This window comes from Vanessa cardui, chromosome 8 (assembly GCF_905220365.1).
Source record: "Vanessa cardui chromosome 8, ilVanCard2.1, whole genome shotgun sequence".
Lineage (NCBI taxonomy): Eukaryota > Metazoa > Arthropoda > Insecta > Lepidoptera > Nymphalidae > Vanessa > Vanessa cardui.
In genome coordinates, this window is record NC_061130.1 from 1,138,660 (window position 1) to 1,158,563 (window position 19,904).

A 19,904-nucleotide genomic window follows, 5' to 3' on the forward strand; every position below is an offset into this window, starting at 1 on the left:
AAACGCCAATAGGAGAAAACATTTATTTTGCAAAAAAGAAATTATCGATCTTTAATAGAATTCGTATTTAGAGTATACCGTAAGTACTTATCGTTCTGTATATAAATAAATCTCACTTAAACGTAAACAAAATAATACATCGCTTTTATTCGAGACCAAAAAGACTCATTAAACTTCGTCGAACTAAATATTTTTACTTCATAAAATATCATACATAGCGTACGTCACAAGGCGTCTATAGCCGTCGGTATAAATAAAATTATCTATGTTATATTTACAAGTGGACTACTCACTATTACGCGTCTAAGTCGTCCTCGCGCTGGCTCGAGAAGTAACTGACGAGGCCCCCGAAAACACTGCCCTCCTCGCCGGGGGCCTCCGTTTTGATGGGAACCAGCTTGCCGTCCGGTATATATTTATTTACAGCGCCGGGTATTTTCAGGAACTGAGGTTTAGTTTCGGGTGGTGACGAACGATCGTCATCGACGTCGTTAGGGGATTCGGCTCCGCTTTCCCTCTCGTTATCCTTTTCGATCTCATCTTGGGGTGAAGGGGGTTTGGTGGGCGTCAGAACCGATTCCCGGAGGGACTGCAGTGGAGGCTGCTTGTCCAATCTATGCATGTCCTGGTAGGGCGCGTAGTGCGGCATACCGGGACTGGACCGGGCGTGCGGGGCTCGCAGCAACGGCACGCCGTAAGGCGAGCGGCCTTGTGGCCTCATGTACGGGTAGTGTGGAGGTAGATCGTGACCCATCAATCTCTCAGGTGCGGGAGCCCTGGGCAAGTCGTGGATCATTGATCGATCTGGACCAGGGGGCCTCGGTAATTCGTGAATCATTTGCCGTTCTGATCCAGGAGGTCGCGACATATCGTGCATCAACGATCGATCTGGACCGGGAGGTCGCGTCATATCTTGCATTGTAGATCGATCTGGACCCGGTGGTCTCGGCATTTCGTGCATCAAATTTCGATCAGGCCCGGGCGGTCTGGGCATGTCGTGCATCAATGGTCGGTCTAAACCAGGTGGTCTGTCCATACTGGGAGGTCTTTCCATATTTGGAGGCCTGTCCATGCTTGGTGGTCTATCCATACTTGGAGGTCTGTCCATACCAAGAGGTCTATCCATACTAGGAGGTCTCTCCATACCAGGTCTATCCATACTAGGAGGTCTCTCCATACCAGGTCTATCCATACTTGGAGGTCTATCCATACTGGGAGGTCTATCCATACTTGGAGGTCTGTCCATACCATGAGGTCTATCCATACCAGGAGGTCTATCCATACTTGGAGGTCTGTCCATACTTGGAGGTCTGTCCATACCATGTGGTCTATCCATACCAGGAGGTCTATCCATACTTGGAGGTCTGTCCATACCATGAGGTCTATCCATACCTGGAGGTCTATCCATACCAGGAGGTCTATCCATACTTGGAGGTCTGTCCATACCAGGTGGTCTATCCATATTTGGAGGTCTATCCATATTTGGAGGCCTATCCATACCAGGCCTATCCATACTAGGAGGTCGGTCCATACCAGGAGGTCGGTCCATACCAGGAGGTCTGTCCATACCAGGAGGTCGGTCCATACCAGGCGGTCTATCCATGCCGGGAGGTCGATCCAGACCAGGTGGTCTCGGCATGTCATGTATCATTGGGTGATCAGTCCCCGCAGGCCTGAGCATGTCTTGCATCAACGAACGCTCAGATCCCGGTGGCCTTGGCATATCTTGCGGCAACTGTCGCTCGAGTCCGTGCAACCTCGTCATATCTTGTATCGGTGATCGATCTTGACCGGAATTTCTAAGCATTTCGTGCATCATCGTCCTCTCGGGAACGGTCCTTTCAGATGAAGAAGGCCTCTGTATATCGTGTATTGAAGAATTAGGTCCCGGTGGCCGAATCATCTCGTGCATCAAAGGCCTGTCCAGATGTAACGGTCTCGAAGCGTCGTGAGGTATTAACGGTCTTTCGGAAACTGGCGATCGAACTTCATTGAACTGCGGTCGCTCTAAACCGGACCTAGGAATCGCATCGACGGGTTTCATATCACTTAGATTATTTGGCAAAAAAGGTCGGACATTCGAAGGCATGCGTTGCAGAGGGTTGTGATGTAGTCTCGTTTGAAGATTTAGTAGGGTTTCTTGGGGCTGAGAATTCGGAGGGGCATGCGGTGCGTAGGGTCCATAAGGGCCGTATTGCGGCGCGTACGGACCCAGCGGATATCGGGGCCTTCCATCTTTATTTTCCGTGTGCTTGATTTTGGGATGATTTCTGAGGGGTTCTGGCGAGGTGGGCCGATCGGTAGGAGACACGGGAGGCGATTGATACTCGGGTTCTGTTTTAACTTCAGCCTTGATCGTTATCGGTGGTTCCGCGCCGACCTCTGATAACGAATTCGTCTGCGGCGACTTTTGCCCTGGAAGCACCGGCGCTGGCGACACCGAAGGTGCCCCGGGTGTTGGCACCCGGACAACGACATTACCGGGCGGCACTGGACCTGGGCCTCGTATGCCGGCCACCATTCCTGGGACCAATCCCCGCGGCATAGAATTCTGGTGGCTACCCATCACTGGCGGGCCGTGTGGAGAGGACACGGGCGGCCCGTGTGGCATACCGAGCGGCATAGTAGGACGCATCCCTGGAGGTCCATGTAAGAGACCGGAATGACCATGCGGTAGGCCGCCGGGCATGTGAGGTCCATGCGGAGACGACACTGGAGGGCCATGAGGCGACACGCCTGGTGGAACATGTGGGTTCGAGCCCGACGAACCGGGCGGATGCGCTCCCTGGAGCTCCGGTCTGCCGCTGTGATGTCCCGGTGGTCGGAGAACTCCGTGAGGGCCGGACACGGGGGGTCCGTGAGCCGAGTGGGGCGGACGGAGTCCGTGCATACCGTGGGGATGAGGCCCCGGTGGGCCGTAGTGCGACTGCGGCGACGAAGGGGGCGGGCCGTGCGGCGACGAGACGGGCGGCCGGTGTGGGGGCCCATGGGGCGACGCTGGGGGTCCGTGAGCCAGCGGGCTGGGCCCCAGTGGGCGGTGAGGTCCATGAGGCCCGGGGGATGAGGCGGGCGGCGGTCCGCCGGGTCGCACGGGGTAGGCGGGCAGGCCCTGTATGTGCGAGTAGTACTGCGGGTACTGCGCCCTGGCGCCCTGGTTGAGGCCGGGGTGCATCTGATACATGGGCACGCCCTGCCCACGAGGACCGTACGGGGGGTTGCCGGCCGAGTACATCATAGATCCCCTAGAAGGACAGATGTTACGACTTTAGTATCGGTCTATTATATGTGTATAGTACGACACAAATTAGATGTAGCATCGGAAAATGCAATGGAATGAAAATAAAACCGATTTTTGTCGATTTACGCAACCAATAGAAATCGCTATAGATTCACGCGTCAGAGAAAGCAAGTGCATGTAAATCGACGCGTCAAATTGACGAATATATTAGGTCATATGATATTACAAGTTATTACATTTGTACAAAGACCATATTCGCATGAGAAATAAATATTGATAATTTGGGATAGCGTACTCAATTCGGATGTGATCGGTTTTACAAATTTTGCCGATGCGACATCTAAGTTGTGTCGTACTATACTATATTTATTACGTTTAAGTTACAGCATATGTACCTGTATTGTTGGTTAATCATATGTGGCATCCGTGTGATAATGCTGGGTTCCTCTGTGACTGGTTTGAAAGGCTGAGGCGACCCGGCCACCGACAGTGTGCCCTCTCGCATGACGTTATGGTGTTGGTCAGGTCTGTGGGCGAGTGGTGACCGTTCGTCCACCGATATACCGCGTAGTTCGGGTCGAACCTAAAATATTAGTAATATTTTAAATATAAAGGAAAAGATCTAAACCTAGTCTAAAAGTATAAACTTCTAGAAAATCTCAGTATTCTATATTCAAGTAGGCTCATAAATTAACGTTTAAAACTCTATGTTACAGTGTTGAAATAAATGTAAAGAAACAAGATCTTTAGAAAGTAGATTCTACCGAAAAAATGGCTAAGAAACTCAGTAATTACTTTTTTCCATTTTAATCAAGTTTGTAAGTAAAGTATATAATTTTTTTATAGTAGAAATGAATAAATACTAAGTCCTCGCTTTTTTATCTCCAATATAATCTTGTGTTGAGAGTATGGAATATTTATCAATATTTTTTTACATGAGCTTTAATATTTTTCAACAGGCCATAGTAAAAATATCTGTTTAATCTTATAGAAACAAATACCGTACCCCAGGATTGATGCTTAACTAGGATTTATTAGTTTAACTTTACAAATTTAATAAAAGAATTTTTTGTCGGTTTACAATGAAAGCAAAGTTATTTTGATAAATTTTAAGGACAACAACAACAACAGCCTGTAAATTCCCACTGCTGGGATAAAGGCCTCCTCTCCCTTTGAGGAGAAGGTTTGGAACAAATTTCACCACGCTGTTCCAATGCGGGTTGGTAGAAATTTTAAGGGCAAATAATTAATATTTATGGGCTGTTATTTTCAATAATATCTAGAAAATATAACTGAATGTACCTGTAACCTCGGCGCTACCGGGAACCTCTGTTCCTGGTAGTCAGGCGGCGGCCTGGGGACTGGACTGCCGTAGGGTCGCTCGGGACGCACGGACATCCCAGGGGGATATCCTGGGGGACCAACAAACTCAGTTTTCTCCTTCTTAACTCTCTTGCTCTCCTGGAGAGCGAGTCTCGCTAAACGTTTCTCTTCTCTCTCCTTGGCCTTTTGCTCCTTTAACTTTTCCTTTTCTTCTTTCTTCTGCATCCGTTCCTGTTTCCTTGCTTCTTTTTCAGCCAATTTCGCTTCACGCTCCTGTCTTTTTTTCTCGCGCTCGACCTGGAAGTTATTGTGTTTAATAATTTCTTTTTGAAAGCAGTCGTACAGTAATATTACTTATTATATGAATTTTGTAGGTAAGAATATTATTTCTACTTATACGACATCTCTGTTTTAACAGCTGCTATATAAATAAACATTTAGAGACAGCAGATCGATTATTTTGTCGGAGAATCATAAAATGAAATTGTATTCATAAAACTTACTTGATTCGGCCTCAGAGGTCCCATTACACTATCCGGCTTCAAGTCTGGAAACGAACAGAAAAAAATTAAAACAATCTCACATACTTTCAAAGGAAAAATTACAATTGTGCCAATGTAACACAAATTCATTAAAAGACAAAATTGACAGATTAGTTTTTCATAAAAACCATGTTATAACATGGTTACTTTAAAGCAATGGTCACCGCTGCAAAATTAGACATCTAGGAAGTCAGCACCAATGGGTTCATAGTGGCGGCGTTACCTTTGATCTTGACGCCGACCAGCTTGGACAACGCGTCGTCTGCGCACGCGCCGCGCCCGCGGCCACGCGCGCCCCTGCGCACACACACACGCACATTACGCTCACATTATACACTACCAGCGGTTTGAAAAAAGAACATCAGCGGGCACACGCATTACGCTCACATTATACACTACCACCGTTTTGAAAAAAGAACATCAGCGGACCTTTTTATTAAATTAATTATTACATTATTATCGTATTGGTTCTCCAGGGCTGAGATGGCCCAGTGGTTAGAACGCGTGCATCTTAACCGATGAACGCGGGTTCAAACCCAGGCAAGCACCGCTATGTATATGTGCTTAATTTGTGTTTATAATTCATCTCGTGCTCGGCGGTGAAGGAAAACATCGTGAGGAAACCTGCATGTGTCTAATTTCATCGAAATTCTGCCACATGTGCATTCCACCAACCCGCATAGGAACAGCATGGTGGAATATGTTCCAAACCCTCTCCTTAATGGCAGAGGAGGCCTTATCCCAGCCGTGGGAAATTTACAGGCTGTTACTTTACTTTTTACTATCTCCAGGGCAAAACATCGGCACTGCTCATTGCACAGTTACACCAGATTGATATGTCGCAAGTAAAATTAATGACAATTTTAGTAGACATATAATCTTCTTTCAGAATATATAAAGAATACATTAAATCATATGACATATTTTGGATGATATTTGGGCCATATTTGTAATATATAAGTAATTTTATAGTACCTGCTGCCCCGACCACCTCTGCTCCCGCGACCGCGAAGAGGCCTCGGAGTACTGCTCATTTGAGGCTGAGATTCTAAAGCTAAAATGTAACACAGGGATAATATATTAGTTAAATAAGATATGAGTATAGTACAACACAACTTAGATGTCGCATCGGCAAAGTTCGTAAAACCGATCACATCCGAATTGAGTATGCTATCCCAAATTATCAATATTTTTTTTCTCATGCGAATATGATCTTTGCACAAATGTAATAACTTGTAATATCATATGACCTAATATATTCGTCAATTTGACGCGTCAATTTACATGAACTTGCTTTCTCTGACGCGTGAATCTATAGCGACGAATAGCGTCGAATGGCGCGATAGGGAGCTATTTCTATTGGTTGTGTAAATCGACAGTAATCGGTTTTATTTTCATTCCATTGCATTTTCCGATGCTACATCTAATTTGTGTCCTACTATACATATAGTACGACACGTATACATATAGTAGATTCACGCGTCAGAGAATGCAAGTGCATGTAAATCGACGCGTCATATTTCCATATATATTAGGTCATGTAATATTACAAGTAATTACGTTAGTGCAAAGATCATATTCGCATGAGAAATAAATATTGATAATTTGTGATAGCGTACTCAACTCGGATGTGATCGGTTTTACGAATTTTGCCGATGCGACATCTAAGTTGTGTCGTACTATACTTATCGATTTGATTACAACGAGCTAGAACCCATACCCAGCGTCGCCTGAAGCTCCTCGGTCTTCATCCTGGTGACGTCATCGGGCAGCTTCTGGAGCGGCACGACGGCCGTCTTGTTGATGAGGTCGCACAGCGCCTTCTTCTTCTCGTCGCCGGACTGCGCGGCCTCCTCCCTGCGCCGCTTGGCGCGGTCCGAATCCGAGTCGGAAGTGACGTCCGAATCGTCCACCTTGAACTCGTCGGAGCTGTCCGGCATGTGCTTGCCGCTCGACTTGTGCATCTCCTGCAAGGGGCGGCGGGCGTGAGGCGGGCGGTATGTGGGGGGCGGTATGTTTGACGTCACTCACGTCCTGGGGCGGGCGTGAGGCGGGCGGGTGGCGCGTGTGTGTGGGGGGGGGGGCGGTGTGTGCGGGTGACGTCTCTCACGTCCCGGGGCGGGCGTGAGGCGGGCGGGTGGCGCGTGTGTGTGGGGGGGGGGGCGGTGTGTGCGGGTGACGTCTCTCACGTCCCGGGGCGGGCGTGAGGCGGGCGGGTGGCGCGTGTGTGTGGGGGGGGGGGGGGTGTGTGGGGGTGACGTCTCTCACGTCCCGGGGCGGGCGTGAGGCGGGCGGGTGGCGCGTGTGTGTGGGGGGGGGGGCGGTGTGTGCGGGTGACGTCTCTCACGTCCCGGGGCGGGCGTGAGGCGGGCGGGTGGCGCGTGTGTGTGGGGGGGGCGGTGTGTGCGGGTGACGTCTCTCACGTCCCGGGGCGGGCGTGAGGCGGGCGGGTGGCGCGTGTGTGGGGGGGGGGGCGGTGTGTGTCGGGGTGACGTCACTCACGTCCTCGGACTCTGTGTTGGGCATCTCGGTGTAGTCGATCTTGCGTCGGCGCGTGCGGTGCTTGGGCGACCAGTCGTTGGGCTCGTCGCTGAGGCCGCCGTACGTGACGCGCGCGCGCACCACGTTGCCGGCCGCGTCGTACTGCGACAGACCGCGCTTGCGAGCCCACTTGCACCTGCGCACACAAAGCATTATATTGCATATGTATATATTGTATTACCTTCCCTTCAATACTACACGCTTTGCGGCAGAGCTAACAGAGTACAGACACATTCGGCCTTACCTCATCGACTGAGATAGCTTATTACTATATATATAATATTCGACTAATGATAAAGTAAAGTAGTAAAGTAACAGCCTGTAAATTACCCACTGCTAAGATAAGGCCTCTTCCATTAAGGAGAGGGCTTGGAACATATTCCACCACGCTGTTCCAATGCGGGTTGGTGGAAAGCACATGTGGCAGAATTTCGATGAAATTAGACACATGCAGGTTTCCTCACGATGTTTTCCTTCACCGCCGAGCAAGAGATGAATTATAACACAAATTAAGCACATATATATAGTGGTGCTTGCCTGGGTTTGAACCCGCAATCATCGGTTAAGATGCACGCGTTCTAACCACTGGGCCATCTCAGCATCTCAAGAGCTGAGATAGCTAATGATGTTAGACGCTAATGAAACTTTAGGACGTACTTCTTTGACCACTCCTTACGCCCGGTGGACTCTCCCGAACTCTCATCGAACACTCCCTTCTTCTTCTTCCTCACTTCCGGCGACGACTCCTCTAATTTCTGGCGATCTGGAAAAGTAACATACAACAAATACAAATAATAAAACATTATACCAAACAATCATTACAGATAAAAAGTTAACATAATCTTACAATGGGGATTCAAAAATATATATATTCCTTTTGTATAAGAAATCAAAAATTGTTCAATACTCATAAGAACTAGCGCGCACTGGTAACTTTTGTCACGGTGACTGTTTCGTCACTCTTGTCGAGTCCGTGAATATGTATGGAGGTGCGCGCGCATTACGACGTGACATTTGTGTCAGCATTTGTGCATATTCACGGACGTGACAAAAGTGACGAAACAGTCACCGTGACAAAAGTTACCAGTGCGCGCTGGTGCTAATATTATTCATCAGACGAAAATAAAATTTAAAATTGAATTTTTATGTCCGTTCTGGTGGTGTATACATTTTATTTCGATGCTAGCTGTCTAAGAGTTTACTTAAATATTTAACATAGACAAAGTAAGCACCTTTCTTATCGGGTCTGCAGGCGCGACGGATGGGAAGCGAATCAGACGAGCGAGACGTCGAACTGCCGCGTTCCGCTGACGACGATATCTCTTCCGACGATGATTCCATTCTGTAATCATAATTAATTTATTATTAACATTAAATCTAATTAAAGTATATCAGGCACCAAAGGCAGATATCAGATACACATAGGACCAAGGCTACATTTTATATCATGCCCTAAAACTAGTTTAAACGGATTTTGAAAATGATGGTATCCTCCAAGTAAAAAACAATTTTACATATATTAAATGCCGTTACTAATATAATATGAATATTGATAATTATATAAAAAGTTTTCATGATTGAACCTTGAAGAATTCACAATTTTCTAACATATTTATTAGTCAGCATTAGCCTTGTAAACCTGATGCAGTATTTTAAGTAAACACTATGATCCATTTCGTATAAATAAAACATTACAATTTTTTTATAACACATATACAAACCTTCGTTTATATTAGTGAAACCCAATTTAAAATATAGAATAGTAGAAATTGAACAAAAAGCTACTTTATGTATAGAGTACTTAAGGTATATATTTAAACCAAACAAACCCTGTATCTCTGAAGTCCTCGTCGGTCTCGTCGTCGTCCTCGGAGGGCACGTCGAGCGAATTCAGTTTGCGTTGCTTCTTACGCTGTTTCTTCTTAATCTTCTTAACCTCGATCTGCTTACCCTTAAACAACTCAGTGTTATATAACAATACATCAAGACTATCCACAGAAGTAAAATAAATAAGATTAAAACAATATATTTATAGTCTATTCCAACGTCAGGAGTAATCAATGATGTTTATTACGGATTCGTAAACAATTGGAATTTTGAAAATCGTCCAAGTTGCTATTAGAAAATCGGAGAAAAATTAAATCGATATATCTAAGTAGAAAAGTGAAATAGTGTTGTATCATATATGAAGATATATTAATCAAGAACTTTAAGCACTTTTAAGTGCATATTATCATGGAGCTGTTACCAAATTAGACGTAATATGTAATTTTAAGTTAAGTTTGTTATTAATTCTTTTTCGTCTGATCACAGTCAAAACCAAATATCACTGGTTCAAATACCAAGTCAATTCTTAACTCCAAAGAATAGGTAAGGTGGGGAAGTTTGAAGTAATTTTAAGTTTGTCATTCATTCTTTTTCGTCTGATCACAGTCAAAACCAAATATTCATGGTTCAAAAAACAAAGTCAATTCTTAACTCCAAAGAATAGGTAAGGTGGGGAAGTTTTAAGTAATTTTAAGTTTGTCATTCATTCTTTTTCGTCTGATCACAGTCAAAACCAAATATCACTGGTTCAAATACCAAGTCAACTCCAAAGAATAAGTGGGGAGGTTTTAAATGTTATAATTACCGGTACCTGTTCAATAGCCTCACGCTCGGCTTTCATTTTCTCCTCCTCGGCCGCCTCGATGATGGTGGAGATGTCCTTCCCGCGGCCCTGGTTGCCGGCGCTCGTCGTCGGCTCCACGTACTCCTCCTGCGGGCAGGTCGCATGCGCCGTGAGTGCGGGCGGGGGGAGGGGGTTGTGCGGGGGGCGGGGGGAAGGGGCGCGGCGCAGCTTGATGGCGGAGCTGATGAGGCGGTCGTATGCGGGCAGGTCGCATGCGCGATGAGTGCGGGCGGGGGGGGGGTCGTGTGGGGGGCGGGGGCGCGGCGCACCTTGATGGCGGAGCTGATGAGTCGGTCGTACTCGCGCGCGCGGTAGGACACGGGCAGGGCTCGGCGCGCTCGCAGGCGGTACACGGCGCCGTCCGACGACCAGCCGCTGCTGGGCTCGCCGTCCGACGCGTCCGAGTCGCCGGCGCCGGGGGGCGAACGCTCGGCGGCGCGGGCGGGGGGCGGCGCCTCGCGCACGCGCCGCTCGCGCTCGGCCTCCACGCGCGCCAGCAGCTCGTCGTACTTCGACAGCTCGGTCTCAAGCGCCTTTATCAGCATCGCCTGCGGTCGAGCCGGTATTAAAATTTACTCACCATCGAGGTGACCGACAGTTTTGAGCACAGGAGGTATTAAATGTTGAGTTTATTTAATACCTCTATCGGACTATCGTAGTTCTATAGGGGAGATCTGCTACGACTTAGGAGATGAAGTCTCGAATGGAACGATTATATTAGTCTCGACTCGGGCCTCGAACCTGAATCTCAGGGTCTGACATGGCATACCCAGACCACCGACAATACGGATCTGTGTGACATATCACATATGCAGTAGGAGAGAGGTGGGGGGGGGGGGTTCACGCACGTGGTTGCAGGGCGGGCAGAACCAGTCGCCCTCGGGCACGACCAGCAGCAGCGGCTTGAGGCAGGAGGCGTGGTAGGGCGCGTCGCACGCGTCGCACAGCAGGATCCACTCGGGCTGCTCGCCGCGCCCGCAGCGCGCGCACACGCCCGCCGACACGCCTGCGCACGCGCACGCACTCAGTAATACACAAACAAGTACTTAGTTCTAACTAGTAATCAACAACAACAACCACAGCCTGTAAATTCCCACTGCTGGGCTAAAGGCCTCTTCTCCATTTTAGGAGAAGGTTTTTGGAACATATTCCACCACGCTGTTCCAATGCGGGTTGGTGGAATACACATGTGGCAGAATTTCTATGAAATTTGTCACATGCAGGTTTCCTCACGATGTTTTCCTTCACCGCTGAGTACGAGATGAATTATAAAGACAAATTAAGCACATGAATCAGCGGTGCTTGCCTGGGTTTGAACCCGCAATCATCGGTTAAGATGCACGCGTTCTAACCACTGGGCCATCTCGACTCTCAACTAAACTAGTAATCACAGCGACAAACTACTAACTAGTCTTTTAATATACATGTATAGTACGACACAACTTAAATGTCGCATCGGCAAAATTCGTAAAACCGATCACATCCGAATTGAGTACGCTATCCCAAATTATCAATATTTATTTCTCACGCGAGTCACGCGTATATGATCTTTGTACAAATGTAATAACTTGTAATATCATATGACCTAATATATTCGTCAATTTGACGCGTCGATTTACACGCACTTGCTTTCTCTGACGCGTGAATCTATAGCGACGAATAGCGTCGAATGGCGCGATAGGCAGCTATTTCTATTGGTTGTGTAAATCGACAATAATCGGTTTTAACTTCATTCCATTGCATTTTCCGATGCTACATCTAATTTGTGTCGTACTATACTTAGTTCTAGTTAGTGATCTCAGTGACAAAATAATAACTAGTCTTTAAATATACAAGTAATTATTTGAGTAGGTGTAGCTGATATATAATTATTATGCGTAGAAAATAATTATAAAGTAAGAATCATAGCTATAATATGGTACCCTCTTGCAATGTCCGCGCTCGCTTCAGCGGCTCCACTGGCTCGCCAGACTCCAAGTCGGACTCGGGCGAGAACTCATGATCGGATTTGTTGAATTCCACTGCGAATGTTATGAAAATATTACAGGGCGTATGTATCAGAATTAAATGGTAAATTAGTCTGAAGTTACCAATGATAAATATAACAACAACAACAACAGCCTGTAAATTCCCACTGCTGGGATAACGGCCTCCTCTCCCTTTGAGGAGAAGGTTTGGAATATATTCCACCACGATGTTCCAATACGGGTTGGTGGAATACACTTGTGGTAGAATTTCAATGAAATTTCTCACATGCAGGTTTCCTCACGATGTTTTCCTTCACCGCTGAGCACGAGATGAATTATAAAGACAAATTAAGCACAGGAATCAGTGGTGCTTGCCTGGGTTTGAACCCGCAATCATCGATTAAGATGCACGCGTTCTAACCACTGGGTCATCTCGACTCATGATAAACATACTAGACAGTTATATATTTTTAATTTGAAAGCCGTTCCTTCATCAACGTACTCAAAAATATCTGTGATTAAAGATTTGAATTTTAATAATTTTAATAATCATGTCAAATGGGATAGGCGGCTGATGATATAATAGTCTTTTTAAATTGATGTTGGAATGAGATGGGGGGGGCGTACGTTTTAAAAACTTAAATAATCATGACAAATGGGATAGGCGATGATGATATAATAGTCTTTTTAAAATTGATGTTGGAATGAGATGGGTGGGGCGGTAGGGGGCGGTACGGTCGGGCTCGTCGTGCTCGAACAGCGGAAAAATGGGATAGGCGGCTGATGACTATTATATCATCTTTTTAAATCGATGTTGGAATGAGATGAGGTGGTGGGGGGGGGGCGTACGGCCGGGCTCGTCGTGCTCGAAGAGCGGAAAAATGGGATAGGCGGCTGATGACTATTATATCATCTTTTTAAATCGATGTTGGAATGAGATGAGGTGGTGGGGGGGGGGCGTACGGCCGGGCTCGTCGTGCTCGAAGAGCGGAAAAATGGGATAGGCGGCTGATGACTATTATATCATCTTTTTAAATCGATGTTGGAATGAGATGAGGTGGTGGGGGGGGGGCGTACGGCCGGGCTCGTCGTGCTCGAAGAGCGGAAAAATGGGATAGGCGGCTGATGACTATTATATCATCTTTTTAAATCGATGTTGGAATGAGATGAGGTGGTGGGGGGGGGGGGGGCGTACGGCCGGGCTCGTCGTGCTCGAAGAGCGGAAAAATGGGATAGGCGGCTGATGACTATTATATCATCTTTTTAAATCGATGTTGGAATGAGATGGGGTGGTGGGGGGGGGGCGTACGGTCGGGCTCGTCGTGCTCGAAGAGCGGCTCGTCGGAGTCCGAGTCCTCGGGCCCGGTGGAATCTGCGGCGCGCCACACGTGCGCGCGCGGGCGCCGAACCGGCGACTCCGCGCTGCTGTCACTCGCGCGCCACTCATCCTCATCATCATCCGCGCTCTGCAGGACAACGACACACCATCACTGACGTGTTAGCATATTTATTTTAATATGATCATATTTTATTGTTTTAATGTATTAAAGTATTATCAGCATAAATAATTCGATTTAAATAGTTGTTACAATTTGCGTTGATTGTCAACATCCGGTTTTGACTAAATTGTTTTTTAAAATGGATCGAAACCGGATGTTGCTACAGTCGAAGGAGGGGCGTGTAAACATTAAATACTAGGAGTAAGCCTAGAAATAGTCATTCTTAGTTTAATCGTCGAATTGGAAGGATCGTGAACCACTTCATGAGAGATAAAGTATTGATTGTGAGGAGAGTTTTTGTATTATTCCAACAAACGTGATTACTGCTCATATTCATATACAAATTTATATGGTGGTAGGGATTATTGGACGCCTGACTAGGTAGATAGCACTCACAGTCCTATTTTTAATATTTTTGTTTTCTGGTTTGAAGAGCGAATGATACACAATAGACATAACATCTTAATTCATACGGTTAGCACATTGACATTGAATGCAGAACGATTAATATCACTTACTGTATATATATGTAGAATATAAGTACCTATGCTATCTTTGGGCGTCGTCAATGAGTATACGTAATTTAAAAGATCATATATCCACTATTATCATTGACTTGCGAGAATCTCAATCAAGAAACAGTTCCACTCCTACACTAAACATGGATGTACATTTGAGATTGATTTTTTATATCCCTTATTAAAAGATTATTCATATTACATTATATACGAAATACTACAAACATCAATCAGCCTTCACGTAATACTATTATATAGGACTCCTATTATCCAGAATCCAAAGAAAGAAAGAATATTATTGCAAGAATCCCAATCAAGAAACAGTTCCACTCCTAGACTAAACATGGATGCACATTAATTTGAGATTGATTTTTATATCCCTTATTAAAAGATATATTACATTATGAAATAAATACTACAAACATCAATAAACCTTCACGTAAATATATTTCATAGGACTCCAAAAGTTCCAATACCTTCTTCTTGTGTATCATCTTCATCTCCCGCAAGGCGACTTCCTCCAGGTGCCTCCTGTCGGCCTCCTCTTTGATCTTCATCTGCGCGATGCGACGCGACTGTCGCACGGGCGTGATGTCTGGATCCTCCGACTGGGAATGGGACTTCTGCTTCTCCTTACCTTTCGTTTTCTTCTTTAAGACTTTCTTTGGGGTTTTCTTACCTGCTTGATACAGAATTTTACACACGGTTATTTCCTATTATATTATTTGATGATAATAATTGTTTGTAAAGTTCAATACCTAAACTATAAAGAGTTTCTTCTTCTGATTCACTCGAACTCTTAGTCATGTGTTTTGCCTCCACTTTTTTCCTGAAAGTAAAACAGCTTATAAAATTATTTATGTACAGTGATTTATTAAGGTATCAACTTCCATTACTGCCGTGGTATAACAAAAATTCCGGTATAACTGATCATCTACATTTGATCGATTCACTTTTGATGGCATATTAATAAGAAAAAAATTCTGTCTGAAATTATGTTATGTTCTTATCATCGATAAGTTTCATAGGTTTCTAATTTTACAGTATTTTTTGCTCATAGCTTATAATTGAGTTATGGTAGATAATGGCATTATAGATATATCACGGCAGATCTTAAACAACAATAACGACAGCCTGTAAATTTCCCACTGCTGGGCCAAGGCCTCTTTTCCCTTTGGGAAGCAGGTTTGGAACATATTCCACCACGTTGTTTCAATGCGGTTTGGTACACATGTGGCAGAATTTGGTTTCCTTCACCGCCGAGCACAAGATGAATCATAAACACAAATTAAGCACATGAATATTTAGCGGTGCTTTTCTGGGTCTGAACCCGCAAACATCGGTTATGATGCACGCGTTCTAACCACTGGGCCATATGGTCTCAATCGGCTTTTAAACAATAGTAACTGTTCATTTGTGATTTTAATCTACTCGTTACCTGGTCGACGTATTGATCTTCTTCGGTTTTGTTTTCAATCGTTTCCCGATTGTCACGGGCTCCTCTTCCTCGCTTTCACTTTGAGATTCATTGTTTTTATCACTTGTATTCGCATTTAGTAGCGACCTTTTGACGCCTTTACTTTCCTTTTTAGCATCATCAGCGCTATCATTCTTACTTGTTTCTTCAAAGGGTTTCTGCAATGCTTTTTTTGGTTTAAACTTCCCTTTTCTGGCTTTAATTTTTTTCCTAACTGTTACAGAATCATTTTGTACATTTGTATTAGAATTGTCGTTTTCATTGTTTTCATTTGTAATCGTTTCATCTTTATTGTCACTTGTTTCTTTGGAATGTGATACTGTCTCTGATTCAGGTGTTTCTAAGCGTATTTTTTTCGGCGGCAGATCGTCGTCCCCCTTTACTGCCTCCTTATCAGAAGACTTCTCCTTATCTTCTTCGCTGTTATCATCACTTTGTTCAGAAGAGAGACTACTCTTTCTCTTCTCAATAATACTGGCTTTAGTTGATTGGCAATTCTCTGATTCTGATACAGAATTAAGCGCTTCTTTGTTTTCATCCTTCTCAGCTTTCCGTAGTAGTTGTTTCTTTTTAACTTTACTTCTGATCTTCTTCTTGCCTACTTTTTTTAATTTTCCACTCTCTGTTGTACTTTTATCATTGACACTGCATTCCTTCTTTGAATCACTTTCAGTAAAAGTGTTAGAGTTCGATCCATTAGACTTGTCCACTTCTCTTATACAATGTTTCTTACAATCTGATTTAACATTATCAGGACTGTTACCATCGTTGGATTGTTTCTTTAGAGACCTCTTGATTATAGATTTATTTTTTAATTTAACATTTTTACTTAATTTGGCTTTTCTGTTCGAATTTGACACATCATGGTTCTCACCGTTACATTCTTCGGGAGGATTTTCTTCATCGCTCTTATCATTGCTGTTTGATTCCTGTATGGCATCTAGGTTGCCAGTATCATTATCGGCTCCCCAACCTTCACCGTAAAAAAACATGACTGGTTCGCAAATTTCTTCTCCGATAATATAAGCACTGTCACAATCTGCACCATTTCCTTCGCCCGTTACGATCATTAAAGGTTCTTCGATCTCTTCACCAACTGCATCTTCAGTTGGTTCAGATGCGGTTACCGGTTCCGATGTTTCTTGTGTTTCTTCAGTATCTTTTTCAACACTATCCATGTTTTCTTTCACAACACTTTTAATATCACTTGGTTCATTGTCTTTTGTATTACACTTATTTTCTATGTTGCTATCCACTTCAGTATTGGTATCAGTTTCAGTATTATCTACAGTTTCATCTGCTTCGGTACTGTCTACATCTTCACGAGTTTCTAACTTACTTTCTTCACCAGTTAGTTCACTAGTTTTATCTACATCTTCATTACTCTCTACTTCATCTTTGTTAGGTTCAATTTCATCTTTATGACATTCAATTACATCTTTATCAGATACAATTTCATCTTTATTAGTTTCAATTTCATCTTTATTACATTCAATTTCACCATTATCTGACGTTTCACTTTTCATCTCTTCTTCATCCTTAGTACTTTCTACATCTTTATCTTCACTAGTTTTTTCTACATCATTACAAGATTCAGTAACTTTTACATCTTTATCAGTTTCAGATATTTCTAAATTTTTATCATCTTTATTATTTTCTACTTTATTTACATTATCATCTGAAACTTCTTTAGATTTATTTTTAATACTATCAGGAGATTTCACTTTTTTATTTTGTTCTTTTTGATCATCACTATCATGTTCAGATTCAGATTCTGGACTTAGGAACTCTTCTTCATTTTCATCATCTACATCGGATGATTTATTGGGTGATTTATTAGGCTGAAACATTTTAACAAATATATTTTCAGCACTAAATGTAGTAAATATATATATATATATACGAACAGTATTAAGCAGTAAAATTTTATTAAAATGGCTTAATTATTAATATTTGTTGTAGTGGCCTTACCTCTAACTGTTGATTTTGGATTTCTGTACTATTTGAATCCTCGTTATTGTTTGAAACACTAGATGGAGTGATCTCTTCACCATTTTTCAGTTGCCCTATAATTTTTACTAGCTCTTCTCGGTTGCTAAAAAAATAATAATCATTTATTTTTAAATCACAACAATTACCTATACATACCATATCTATCATCACCTAGTGGGTTCAATACCAACCACCAAGTACAATCAAAACCATTTAAATACAAACAAAACATCATCAAAATCAGTCCTACTGTTTACAGTTCCAATAAACAGATTTTTTGGATATACCAATTATTGGAATTAGGATTACATGTTAAATTTAAAAACCGGTAACAATAATATTTACAATTTTAACTTAAATCAATTTTGAAACAAAAATTATAATTGGCAGGTAATTAAAATAAAATATGAAGTATGTATGTTATTTTAAAGATAGACCAACATTGCTACACTGCTTGTAGCAAAAATAATATTTATAATATAATATATAATATTTTGTGACTGTGGATTGAGTCCCCTTGGAAATTAGAAGTGGTTGAGTGCATATACTTCTAATTTCAAAATAATATAATGCATGGTTATTTCACTTTGAACAGACATAGATTTCAAAAACAATAAATAATTATAAAATACTGCTTGTGTATTCTCATTTTTATTTTAAATACATTTTCATATTAAAAAAATACTACTTTATTTTGCAATATTTATATTAACAAAGTGTTAATTTTTACTAATACACAGTCCCATGTCAATAATTTAGTATATGCTATAATGTTAATTAAAGCAAAAATTATTCTTAATTCATAAGAACATTTGACCCTTTTGCTACTTTATCGAAATAAATAAACAATTAAAGAATCAATATCATAATATTGAACAAACAGCTTTATGCACCACTATACAACAAAATTCTATTCATTCTTTGCATATAGAACTTCAATACATATATGTTTTTATGTGTGTGTGTGTGTAAATTTATTACCTTGCTATTAACTGCCAAGTTTCTTCATCTTGATCTTCCTTGTAAAGACATAGGTTTGCTTCATGGTCCACTTGGAGCCAGTACACACACCCATTCTTATCTCGTCCAATCGGATCCAACCTGAGCTCATTACATGATATAGCATTCACTGCTGATTTGAACTTTGCATGACATGTGAACTGATATTCCAGCAACAACTGAAAATTAACAATAAAAAAATCTTGTTAGAATTTCATATAGTGTTAGAAGTTCATAAATCACTATAATCAAATAGTTTAATGCTATAGACCTTCTTTAAGCAATAAGCATTTTTTCTTTTTTATAAATAAGTATATAATAATCATAAAAGCAAAGCACTTAAGTTTAAATTAAATGCCTGATGAGCCTAATGCATTGTCACTTAAGAGATCTATTATTCTAAGAATCACTGAGTCACTTACTTTCAATATTCGCAATTTCACTTGAGTACTAGCTTTCTTGTAAGAAAACCTTTCTATTTCCCAAGCCTCCTGGTGATAGGACTGCTGATGACAAAATTTAATCAGACACCTCTCCCATCTGTTACTCTGTACTGATTTAAGAGCACGACGCAACAATCTCAAGTGGAGTTCTTTCAACGGATCCAACACTAAAAGAACAAAACAATTGCCAACATGTTTGCCTAGTTTGTTTATATTTTATATGACAAATCGAGACTGTTAGCTCACCTTCCTGCGTGTTTTCTATCAATTCTTGTAATTTAGCTAGTGTAGGTACTTCTAAACTGTAGAGTTTACCAAAAACTTTTAAGAACGAGTAAATAACGGCGAAATTAGGATCATTCGTACAAGAAATTTCTCCATCAGACGCCATCGTCGTCAATTATTAAGCTTTTTTACTTATCATCGCTAAGTGTTTTTCACTACCGGTATATAACAATTTCACTTACAACTATTAGATTATTAGAAAACATGTACATGATTCACGAAAATATCATCATTCTACGATCACTGAAAGCTTCTTTACTTATTTTCCTAAAATAATAAAATAAAACTCGATGACAGCCATCGCCACATAGACAATAATGTTTTTTTCAAACCAAACGCTATAGAGCAAAAGATGTCACTTACTCAGTTTATTGTCTATTCTTAATGAAATTCAATAAAAACAAAATAT

At 42.6% G+C, this 19,904-nt stretch overlaps 1 protein-coding gene across 3 annotated transcripts; it reads right to left on the reverse strand.

Moving 5' to 3' along the window:
- Nucleotides 1-9: 9 nt before the first annotated feature.
- Nucleotides 10-19,814, reverse strand: LOC124531958. Of its 3 annotated transcripts, none has more exons than XM_047106548.1 (23): nucleotides 19,457-19,814; nucleotides 19,190-19,377; nucleotides 18,750-18,946; nucleotides 17,748-17,871; nucleotides 15,738-17,617; nucleotides 15,058-15,128; nucleotides 14,776-14,978; nucleotides 13,592-13,748; nucleotides 12,238-12,336; nucleotides 11,164-11,321; nucleotides 10,585-10,863; nucleotides 10,283-10,402; nucleotides 9,474-9,595; nucleotides 8,877-8,986; nucleotides 8,302-8,407; nucleotides 7,606-7,780; nucleotides 6,824-7,070; nucleotides 6,079-6,157; nucleotides 5,327-5,400; nucleotides 5,065-5,108; nucleotides 4,541-4,858; nucleotides 3,634-3,821; nucleotides 10-3,242 (listed from the first exon to the last, which is right to left on the reverse strand). In XM_047106548.1, exons 1-23 carry the CDS (start codon nucleotides 19,599-19,601, stop codon nucleotides 296-298), a joined length of 8,031 nt encoding a protein of 2,676 aa, XP_046962504.1. In that variant the 5' UTR covers nucleotides 19,602-19,814; the 3' UTR covers nucleotides 10-295. The 3 variants fall into 3 exon arrangements, with proteins under 3 accessions (XP_046962504.1, XP_046962505.1, XP_046962503.1); XM_047106549.1 differs by having other exon boundaries at nucleotides 9,474-9,586; nucleotides 14,776-14,981; XM_047106547.1 differs by having other exon boundaries at nucleotides 14,776-14,981.
- Between the last annotated feature and the right edge of the window lie 90 nt (nucleotides 19,815-19,904).

Bases quoted from the DNA above. Each gene is read 5' to 3' on its own strand.
- LOC124531958 (XM_047106547.1), bottom strand. From the start codon at position 19,601: ATGGCGTCTGATGGAGAAATTTCTTGTACGAATGATCCTAATTTCGCC. The intron at 5,401-6,078 runs GTACTATAAAAT...GTGTGTGCGCAG, and splicing joins AGAGGTGGTCGGGGCAGCAG to GGGCGCGCGTGGCCGCGGGC. The intron at 3,243-3,633 runs GTACATATGCTG...CTGTCCTTCTAG, and splicing joins ATGATTAACCAACAATACAG to GGGATCTATGATGTACTCGG.